The 11,856-nt window shown below is 39.7% G+C and overlaps 1 protein-coding gene across 1 annotated transcript in view; it reads right to left on the bottom strand.

Moving 5' to 3' along the window:
- The window catches only part of LMBR1 (limb development membrane protein 1), a 107,569-nt gene that overhangs the window by 14,319 nt on the left and 81,394 nt on the right, over nucleotides 1-11,856 (bottom strand). Inside the window, exons 10-12 of the mRNA XM_018553987.1 lie at nucleotides 3,511-3,591; nucleotides 2,700-2,776; nucleotides 2,530-2,607 (exon numbers count right to left, since the gene is read on the bottom strand). Coding sequence (XP_018409489.1) covers nucleotides 2,530-2,607; nucleotides 2,700-2,776; nucleotides 3,511-3,591 — 236 coding nt within the window. The remainder of the gene's footprint in view (nucleotides 1-2,529; nucleotides 2,608-2,699; nucleotides 2,777-3,510; nucleotides 3,592-11,856) is intronic.

The following is an 11,856-nucleotide window of genomic DNA, read 5'->3' as shown; positions in this document are numbered from 1 at the left end:
CCACGAAGTGGGAGCCCACCCAATCTCTCCCATGAAAGGTGTACGTAGCAACCAACACGGCTCTGACATGACCCCAGAGTGAGAGGGGTGGGTACATCCCACGCAATGCACAGTTACGAATTGAATTCAAAAGTTTAAGTATATCTTATGTTATTGGTATGACCCGGGATCTTGAATACAGGGTCATTGGGGAATTGGTTGAGTCAAAGGACTCCTTATAAGACAGTATACATGATGTGAGCCGGAGAACGGTTGGTGGTCATGGGTATTCCATGGGGGTGCAAACCGACAGACCCTGTCCTTCGGGGGACAGGTGATATAATACGAGAGTTGCCCATGCTTGCCAACCGCAGCTTAAGGTAGTCCATATATCCATCTGTTACTATGACCCTGAATTGTATTATTGTATTCTTGTCTGTTACCCTGTATTCTGCATGGCTTTGTTCGCCTGCAGGCGCAGTAATGTTTATGATGTACTGATCTGCCAATGATATGTACCCAAATGTATGTTTGACTATATGCTAATAAACGCATCATTTAAAAAAAAAAAATAAGGAGTTGCGCTAATATTGCGCAACATAAAAATTTGCAACTACCACCATTTTATTCTATAGGGTCTTGGCATTCAGAAAATATATAATGTTGGGGGGTTTTAAGTAATTTTCAGGCCTAAAATGTGGAATATAACATGGGTACAAAAAATTAAAAAAAGGCCTCAGTCATGAAGGGGTTAACTGCAGTAACATCTGCAGAGAGTCCTAGGACCTGACAGATCTATACTGCAATGGTTCCTGGATCACAAGGCTGAGTAGAATTGGAAATCATCTTGCAAGTAGAACAGCCCACGCATATGCTGTTCAATTTATGTTTTATGAATGGGTTATGAGTCTAAAGGTGCTTAGATTAGAGTCTTAAGGACCATATGCAGTGTACATCTTTCATTGGTGCAGATGCTAAACCAGACCATCTTTAAGCAGCGCAGAGCAATTGCACTTTTTCCCTGGTTTCTGGGGTTTACCTTTCTCAAGCTGCTCGAAAATTTAATTTCTATAGAATCATATCATTTAAAAAAAACTCTGTTCAGGAAGGGGTTAATATGTGCATAACAAAAAAGTTAGGACATGCTTACATTAAAAAAAAAAAAAATGAAAACAGTACATCTAGTCAGGCCAGACACATTATTATGCTGTAAGAATTGCTTAATGATTCTTGTTTAGCATAAATCAATTCCTACACATGATGAGATCAGAGCACTGGCCTCCATCCAGGTTCTCTGGCTCACAGACATCCACCACAAGCATTGTACAGGTATCATCATCAAAAAATCTAGGACAGGTTCTGAAGGAGAATGTGCCACTCATGCCAAAAAATGTAAAGGCAGACAACAGCTTGTTTCATTAAACTGCTCTTTACACCTGTGCAGGCTTTGACAGTGAGCATTTGTTTTATACAGTACAAAGAAGGGAGACACTCATTCCCCCCCATTCTATTTGCATTTAGCTAAGAAGGTCATTTTGTACTTAAACATTCTAACAAATCTAAAAGTGTATTTGCAGAGGTGAGGGTCCTTGTAGTTTGGTGTGTTTATACAAATCATAGTGTTCCTATGTTCCATGTACCTATAGCCAAAACCTCTTCTCACTTGCTGTTATGTGTCCATAACAGAAAGTGAAGGGAAATCTCCCCCAGACAGCCATAAAAAAGAAAGAAGTTTTAAACCTTCCCCACTCAATCCCAAACTAAACCTCAACTCCCAAGGGGGATTGATGCTGTAGATACAGGTCAGTAAATACATGAATGCTGAAGTAATAGAGGCACCATGTTTTAAAGCAGGAGATGTAAATGACTACCAGCACACTACTTAATGCTTGTAAATATGTATATGTAATCATATGTAATTAACAGGATTCCCTTATCAAGGTACAAGGGTGACTGCAGAAGACTAAAACATAAATATATAGAGCTACAATGATGTGCAATCACAGCCTGCTTTACCAAAGCCATTACAGACTGCATGCATGAGGTAAATTCCGCCCTTCAGCTGTGGTGAAACTGCAAATCCCATCATGCATCTGCTTCTGGAAAGCATGTCTGTGGCTGTCAGTCCTGCCTTATAGGACTTGTAGTTCCACAACAGCTGGAAGGCCAAAAATTGGCTACACCTGAGGTAAAGCATGTATATATCATCAAACCAGCGTTGTGTATCTATTGCCAAAGCACCCATACCTGCCACTATCAAATGCATAGCAGGCATCTCCATGTCAGCTCTTCCTTTCCTGGGGGGCATGAAACCTGGTGACACATTATTATCCAAACAATGGCCATCTCCTACGGTCCTAGGTTCTGAACACAATCCTTCCCCAATGGAAGTACCTGCTATGCATTTTCCAAGTATATTACTACAGGTATGCTTTAAAATATATGTTAGAGACATATCAATCTGCCTGTAGGTAGAGCTCCTATTGTGCTCGCCAATAAAACCAAAAATAATCTATACATCAATAGAACATCACTACTTTACCCCTGTACCTTTGAACCTTTAGGCATTGCTGTCTCGTCCACCAGTAAGCGCAGAATGTTGCAAGACACCAGGATCACCGAAAAAGACTGAAACAATTTGAGACAGAACAGTCATCTCACAGTAAATGTTTTAAATCAACAACAAATTTCCCATGCCAAAAAGGAAGTAGATAACATACCGTTACGACGAGGAGCAGTATCATTACAGCTGGGTAGACCAGGTTCCTCTCCCAGGCAGAGGCATTCTTGCGTCTTTCTTTTAAAAACAAAGCAAAAGTAAAGTAGCAAAGCATGAAAAGAGATCTTAATAAAAGAGTTAATGTAATAATACCATTCAGGAAAAAATATTAAGCTCACAGTTATTGCACAACCCTCCTCCCTTTGCAGTGGGATTCACTGGAAGCTAAAGATCTAACCTGCAGCACTACCTCCTGGTAAAATTTGGTGTTGGAACCACTGTATATAGAGGATCAGAATTCAGCCCACTAAACACAATAAACAACTTCAGTACGGAGATCCCACTCACAATGTGACTATGGGACCGGGCAATCTTTCTATGTAGATACAAGTATTCATTTTCCTAGGTAAACATCAAGTGTCATGGTCTTTTGAGTCAACCTACAAATGTCCATGCTGACTGGCTTTCATCCATTTGTCTCCCATAATTAAGGTATGACTTATTTGTTTACTTATATTCATGTTGAGCAGTAAATTGGGTAGCTATTTCCAGTTTTAATTCCTCCTGAGCATTCACAGCTTTTAGAATGTCTAGGAGCCAAGGGTTTCCTCTCCCTTGTTCCACATAAAGCCGAATAACACTGAGGAAGATTAACAGCTAGCAAAGCTTTATGGCAGCAATATGCAGAACTAGGGAATGGTGGGGTACATGAAGAGATGAGCCCTGACCTATGGTGTGCTTGGATTGTGGATACACATCAACCATTGATCTACGGGTTGCCTGTATTTCTGCTGAAGTTCCCATTTACCCACCTAATTTTGACTTCATGGTCTTGGCATTCATAAGATCATGCTCAATCTTCTTTGTGTTGTTATCTACAAAAGACGTTCCTCCTGTAAAACAGATATGCATACATTAATACACAACACTAGAACAAAACTCTTATGTCACATGTACTTACTACATTCATTGGCTCATTCTTTTCACGCATTCCCAAACTGCTAAATGCTGAGATGTCATAGGCTCAGAATATTCTTTATCACAATATTTACACTCTACGGTACAATTTGTTTTTTTCACCAGATTGGCCACCTTGGTTTTTTTCTAGTTCACTATATGCACAAAGAAGGGTGGGGGTCTAGCCAATCAGTTAACATCGTGGCTGCTTTAAGATTCAACCTAAACATTATATAAAGTATTTCACTGTGTTGAGAGTGGTTGGTTCTCACATACATCTGCCAGAGAAAGGTCTTGGACATGAGCTTAACAATACCCTACAGCTTAACATATCTGGGCTGCCTGACCAAGGCCATTCTCTGGAGTTGGTCCAACAGCTTAAACTGGGGTATTTTTGGCAAACATGTGTCAGTGCAGCACATTGCACCTGCAATCAAAGTGGTTCCCATAGATGCCATGCTGTCTTGTCAGTTAGTTTTCTAACAAAACTATACCCTGGTGATAATGCACACGTTTTGCATTATTTTTTGCAGAGCCATACATTTCTCTGTTGGTAACCAATTGTTGTTTGCATTTTCTCATATTGATATCTGAATCAGAGAGTCCTTCACCCTCTGCAGTTCTCACGCCGAGAGATTACTCAGCTATAAATCATCTGACAAAGAAGCGCTCACCAGAAGCTCTATGATAAGTCTGCTGAATCGAAATATGGGTGCACTGGATAATTGAAATAAAGGATTAAAGAATTTTCTGACTACCACTAAATGGTTTCCTGGGTGGCATATACAATTCACCAATTGAATTACTTGTTGCTTGGTGTTGCTCCCTAAAACCTGCAAGAAATCTTAAAGCCAGTGGTTCCGTAAATCTTAAGACCCCTGTGCCCAATTCTTGTATACAAACACGTATTATTAACTGGGTGAAGTGATGTATGAAGATAAGAATCCAATCTCTCCTCTGAGGCCTATATAGAGGGACGTTTTTGGGCCACACTAGGATGGGTTTGAAAGGAAATTACTTGAGTAGCCTTAAAGGAGGTAAGACCATAGGTTCAATTCACAAAACAAGGATAAGGATCTTTATTTTCAGCCATATTACCGGACTCAACTGAGAAGAAAAAAAAAAAACTTAACCTGGTATCCTTATCCTGGTGTGTCAGTTTTGTGAATTGAGTCGTATGTCCCAGAAGAATGCATTAATGGAAGTGTGAGTTTATGTCTGACTATTGGTGCAGGCCTTCCAGTGCAGCTAAGACAATGATAAAGCAGTGTAGGTTGGTGCCAACCTAGGGCAGAGTTTTAGTATAGGATTGGGTAGCACTGTGATATTGCAAAGGCTGTAATGGTGGAACATGCATGACTAAAGTTAAAAAAACAATTAACTGGTGTCTTGTCATCGGTTTATACTGTATTTCAACATTTTGTTTTCAAAAAGGGAGTCAAATCTCATTAGTGTCCAAATTGGCACAAGTGTACCAGAGCTGTTCTCAGTCTCAAAGAAGTGCCTACTGCTCTGTGTCATAATAGTCTAGCCAACAGATCAAGATGGTAGACAAGACTTGTATGGACTAGTTCTATAAAGTGATGGATTCTCTGCTCAAACCACAAAGCAGCTCATTTAAGGTCAATTTAACTGTATTATTCTGTTATTCTTCCAGTCCCAACACTGGGTTTTAGTACCTCAAAGGAAATTGTAAGAGTATCTATTTGCATTCCCTGCAGGTGATTGGCATCTCTATACCAATTAGTTTGAAATTACACTGTTACTAGCATGCAATAAAAACAGCACCTTTCATCTTTGTTAAGTTTGCAAAGATACCGTCTAACCCAATAACTTTGATCAAATACGGATTTTTGATCCTGCCCCACCCGTCTCTGTGGATTTTGGAAAACTAATAGCTGTGGGCATTTTTTTTACATTTAATATAAAAAGCCATGCTTTATTCTTTTCAGTGAAAACCTGATGCTGTATGTGAAATTTAAGATGCTGGAAGGCTCCCCTTTCCAATCTTATTTTTTTGGGGGGAGTTTTTATTGACAAATCAAAATGCTTGATTGTGCTAGTGACCTGAAAGCCAACTTTTGGATGCAGGGCAAGATGGCACATAATTATACATTTTGCTACACAACCCTTCTGAAACTTCCTATGTATAATTTGAGTGTAATTAGATATTAAGGAATGTGGCGGGGTTAATCAAAAGGCAAAGTGTCAGGGATTTGTTTGTGTACGAGATAAGCGCTAACATTCCTGATGTTTCACAGCCCTGAGTTGGAATCATTTTCAGAACAAGTTAAAAGAAGGATTCGAGCTTACACCCCATTTGCAAGCAATAATAAAAAGGCTTAGGCCACCACATTTTAATATAGTTAAATGTAAAAGTTTGGGTTCTGGCCAAATTTTTACACTTTTCTAAGGGAAAGAAGTTAGCACAAGCACTGCAAGAATATATTGCTCATAACATTTAATGTACAACTCTTATTTAGCTACTGATTTTAACAGACTGCAAACCAACAACATAGAATGAGCCATGTGCAATGTCCTAAAATGTCAGGACTTAACTGTCTACAGCAAATATTTGTGATTTCCACAAGTGTTAACAGTTTTTCTGTCCTTCTCAAACCCTATAAACCTCAAGATTAAAACAAAGATTTCATGTTGGGGAACCAGAAAGGCATTTTAAAACCTTCATCTTTTGTTTCTTGAAGCCGTTCTTGGTTGACTGGGAGTAGTTTTTAGAATCCTTATATTGTTGAGGTGTCCATCCTATTTTAATCTTTAGTTTGTTTTATGACTACTGGGAATTAACCTCCAGGATTGTTGATAATTGTCACAATTCATGTGGCTGCTAATGTACCAGGTAGCAACACAAGAAAGTCTGGTGGTGATAGGCAACTAGCCATCTAACCAACCATAGTACTGAACCGAGAGAGAACTGCATGGGTCGACAAGCAAGAGGTCGAGGCAGGCTACAGAGAAAATCAGGATCCAAAATACATTCCAAGCTCAAATTTCAGAAAGCAGTTCAAATGCAGTGACGTAATGCAGAGTATAGCCTAAGTGATCCTCTTGATTAGGCATAGGCTTGGCATTCTAACCTCATAATAATGGCAGATTAGCTCAGTTGTGAGACATTCCGTTACACTTTAGTGGTCTTGCTGCAATACAGCAGAGTGTCCAGTAGTTACTGATGAGGAGCAGGATCCAATAATTCTGGAATTCACATACTGCAAAGATGAGGAGAGAACATTAGTCATCTCATCTCTGTGAGCCAGATGAAGCAATGAATAGATCATTACAATACTTAGCAGAATCAATTGCTACCCAATTTGCATTGTCTATACTGGCATGGTCCATCCCATAAAACACCAATTGTCTACAAGTACATCCTGCCTTGTGAAAGGACAGACAGATAAAACAATTTTTACCAAATGTACTATCCCCGATTTATTGAAGGAGCAAAAAAAGTTTGTTGCTGGGCCCTATTGTCATCCACTAGGCCATAAGATTCTGCCTTGTAAATATTCTGGCTCTAAGGTATGGTTTCCCTTTGATAATTCTCGCATGCAGATAATATTTAGACAAGCCAAAACAGCCATTAGCCCTACTCCTGGGATTTATAACAAATATAATAGAGGCTGTCACATTGCGTTTTAAGATTGGTGGGAGCCGTCTCCCTCAATCGACTACTAAATACAAAAATCCCATTTTCTTTCTCATCTATTTAGGGAACCCATGAATTCAGATACAGTCAGGGCATCCAAAGGCAGGCAAACTGAGGGGTGGGCAACACAGCAAAAAAACTACTACTATTGCCCTCATTAAGCGGACTTTAGGTAGCCTGTAGAGGAATCCACAAATAGAGAAACAACCACCATCCTCCTAGGACACTAGCAAAAAACTTAGACATGCTGGGTAGAGAAGGGGTTTTACTGAGGACTGGTTTACAATTTTTCTGTTTGCCAGGGTCCAATCCTCCTGTAGGCGGCAGTCTAATCCAACTGTATCTGAATTCCTGTGCCCTCAACGGATGAGATAAAAAGACTTTCAAGCCTAATCATGAAGTGGTAATATCCATTGCAACCGAAATGTTGCAAGTACTGCTAAAACTGTATCCCCCTCTTTGGACATGTCAGGTCTAGTCACACCTTCTTGAGTCCAACCATGGATCCCAGTGGGATGAATAAACCACAGAATATCTCTCCCTGGAATTCCAGTAGTGAAATCTTCCCAAATGAGGTGCTGGCTCAGTTCCAGAAACAGCTATTACCAAGCAAGGAAGAACCACCTTCCTATAATGTATTAAAAATGGAGAATTCAGTTGCAAGAGCCAGGTCTGTCCATAATAGCCAGAGCAGAAGGGCAGGGCTGGAAACTCAATAAGAAAAGGAACGGAAATATTTCTTGTCCAAATCCTTGCAGTATATGCATCAAAAGTGATCATTTCCCCTGTAAAGCAGAGTCTGCCACTGACATCAACTATGCCTCAGTTGTTCCAACAATAAGATCTCCCTGACATAATTCGAGACTTCTGTCTGTTCCTATCCATCTGAAAGTTTTGAGTGTTCTGACCCTCCCTCCCTCTTGTCCCAGCAGTCCAACAGGAAGCGTGGGAGACCCTTATATTGAGCACAACAGGTGTGCAGACCCAGAAACTCAAGCAAATCCCTGACAGGTACATGAACCTGTGTAGTTGTGTAACTCTCCCAACTTCTACCAAAATTTGAAATATCAGTTTTGCATGAACTGACTATTTACCAAAGCTACATGTACTCCTTCATATACTTAATATAGGATACCACATAATTATGATTTACTTATTATGTAGGAGAAACAAAATTTCAGGAAAGTGAAGGAAACTTCAGCAGCTCGTGTATCTTTTTCCATTAGCATGCAAGTGCCAGAGTGATAGCAGCATGTTCCTTTGATTAATACGTCTGCTGATAAAGGAACTGGCAAGCTTTCCTGAGCACCAAGTAAGAGACAGACACTAATCCTTCAGTGGATTCAGAACAAAGTGCTAATATGCAAGCTTAGAGACCTTATAGCTTTGTAGTGAGAAAATTGGATTAAGGATGATTACTCCACCTATACCTTCCTGAGAAGCTAATTTCTCATACATATAAAATGATATTCAGGAAGTCTAGACATTCCACTGGGAACTCACATCACCCTACGGTTAGAAACCAAAGTATACCATTATTATTTTTTTTAACAAAGGCCATATTGAATTTTCAACCGACGCAAATGGTGTCTCTCCCAACTTCAACAACTGGGTATACCAGGCCACTCAAAACTTCATAATGACATGTACAACTGAGCAAAGTGCAAGTAACCCATAACAAATCATCTTTCATCAGACTTCAGTGAACTAAAGTCTGACTTGTTGCTGTAATTTGCAAATCATCAATATCCATTCTATTGTTTTAACTAAAAATTAAAGCAAGCATGGCACAGCCTGGTCAGTCATGGGTCAGGGATTGGCAAGGGCACGCACCCCTGAAACATTCTTACTCCTGTGTGCACCTGATGAAGAGTAAGTTCCCTATATATTACTATGCAGAACCTACTAGGTGTCAATTGGTAAACCATTTGTGTGTGCCCCCTAGATTCTTCACAGAGATAAATAATTCACCATATCTGGTGATAATGGTAGTTCAAATGAAAAGCTAAATTTGGCCTGCCACTGCCAAGCCAGGGGCAGGAGATATACCTTTCATAATCCCACACAAGCACATGGAATGCAAGAATACGCTGACTCAAATCAACCGAAGTCTATTTTGGGTAGATTCCCCCTTAAATTGATTTTAAACCTACCTTCAATAAAACTGACAAAGTCTTACTTTTTTTAGGAAAATAACTGGAGGTAGTGTAATAATTACACTTGAAATTACACATTTTATTGAGGAATACTAGTAACATGATGCTGGCAAGCATGAATGAGCCATGGTTTACCTTGATACAGTAGAAGAGCAGGAGTTATATCTAGCAAGTGGCTGGAAAGAACACCTGATGTAATCATGATATAGATTAGAGAAATTTTAAAATTAATTGTAAGATTCATATTAATAAAAAAAAAGCTTTACCATAATTTGTAAATAACTTTGCAACACTTTGTACCAGAAACATGATTTTTTTAGTGTTCATTTAAAAAAAAAGTATAGAATAAAAAAACTATAGAATAAAATTAATATGTTTTTTATTTTTTATCTGCAGTAACAATTGTTTTCACCATCACTGAGCATAGTAGAAAAAAAGTGTTTTAAGTTACTTTTTCTGTCTATGGATTTCATAAAAATAAAATAATTTCTGCAAGACAATATCACCAAAGGAAATCCCTGTTTTATGTAAAAAAACATATTAGGGATGCACCGATATATCGGCCGAAAATGGCACTTTTGGCATAATGCCGAAACAGCCATGTTTCGGCCGATACATCGGCGCATCCCTGGTTTCTTTTCTCCCCGCTGGGCGCTGCTCTGTGTTCCAGCAGGAGAAAAGAAAGTGACAGCCGGCCGAGCGCTGCAGGACGAGAGCGCTGTGAGCGGCCGGCGTCTCTCCTCCCACACCGCTCAGCCGCCTATCACAGTCCGGCAGAGCGGTGTGTGGGCAGAGACAGCCAGCATTGTCACAGGAGGCTGAGCTCTCCTCCCACAGCGCTCAGCCGCCTATCACAGTCCAGCAGAGCGGTGTGTATTAAGCCTTTTCATTACAGAGAGATTATTTCCCACTATTTAAAATAGCGACACAATTGTTTTAAAGTAGATCTAACCCCTAACTGGATGACATTTTGTTTGCTAAACCACTATGTATCAAACAACTGCCATGCTTTTTATTCTCCCGCAAAATAATTTTTCACCTTTTTTTCCTCCTTTATGTTTCTCAAGGCTGCTGATATTCCCCAGCCACTTCCTGTCTACATGCACCCGATCCAGCGTCAGCTGCACATTATTGCTCTGGCCTGGCTTCCCTATAAGGAGAAAGTTGGACATTGCCTGCACATGTTAACACTGCTGTTGGTGATCTCTATTGGGGGCACATTTGACGGGGTGACAATGCCAGAGCACAACCTGAAGACAGCTGTCACCCCATAACCGAAAGGACTTGAACAAGGAACCCTAATGACAGGATCACTTGGTATTCTTCTAATGAAAAAAAAAAAAAAGGACTTAAAATAACTTTCCAAATGACATTACAGCTTACATAAGCTTTTAGTGTTTGGTTTAGATCTGCTTTAATGAGCAAAGCATTGCAGCAGAAAAATAAATAAATCTTGGTGTAATTTAAAGATATGAATAAGTCTACAAAAAAGGGGAAGTCCAAAAATGAATATGTTGTTAACGAGCCAATGAATATGTAGTTAACGAACATATAAAGCCTTACACCATTCAGCTAATTAATGAGAAGCTAAAACATCAATTACATCAGTAGAGAGGCAGATTTAATACTCGGTCAATAGTGTTCCACTCAGCAAAAACTGGATTCCGCAATGAAGAATGCAGGACTGCATCAATGGACAATCTGATACAAAGTTAATGGCTGAAAATCCATCTTCGTCGTTCTATGCCACTCACGCAGCAAGGCTTGGAAAGTGGATAATCATTTCAATGAACCGCTTGGTTTCTTCCACTTTCTACTTCAATTCACCTGTTTCACAGTGATGAAAGCTCTTCCGTACAGAACACCATTAGTTCCCTTGACTTTAACCTTCTGAATTAAATGTTTTTAGCTGGTGAAAGGACAAGTTACCTAGATTATATCACAAGAACAGGACTTGTCATCACACTCTTGTTTTTGTTTCCTGAGGTTATCCAGATTGAACACTCTCCAGCTAGAAATACCTGGCATGGCAGGGAGGTTACCACTAAGATTGTGACACTCATGATCTCAACCCAATGTAGTAACCTATAAATGTGTGATAACATCATTCAAATTCAATTGCACCCCAGTGCATATCTACAGATACATATGGTCTTTGAAGAAGGAAAAAAAGAAGAAGTGCCAGAACTATTTTCTCAAGGATTGAGGTGTGTTTACAGCAGATTCAAAATGAATGGGTGCCAAACACAATACGCCTTTACGTAGGAATTGCATTAATGGTGTGAATGGGCACCGAGCCTAGACACCTCTGTATCTGTGTGCATTTACCTCTGGTGCATTTTAAAGTATGGCTAGAGTAAGGGAGGGTTATAACCACTCAGCTT

This window comes from Nanorana parkeri, unplaced genomic scaffold (genome assembly GCF_000935625.1).
Source record: "Nanorana parkeri isolate BGI_ZX_2015 unplaced genomic scaffold, ASM93562v1 scaffold137, whole genome shotgun sequence".
Taxonomy (NCBI): Eukaryota; Metazoa; Chordata; class Amphibia; order Anura; family Dicroglossidae; genus Nanorana; species Nanorana parkeri.
This window is presented reverse-complemented; position numbering and strand designations above follow the sequence as displayed.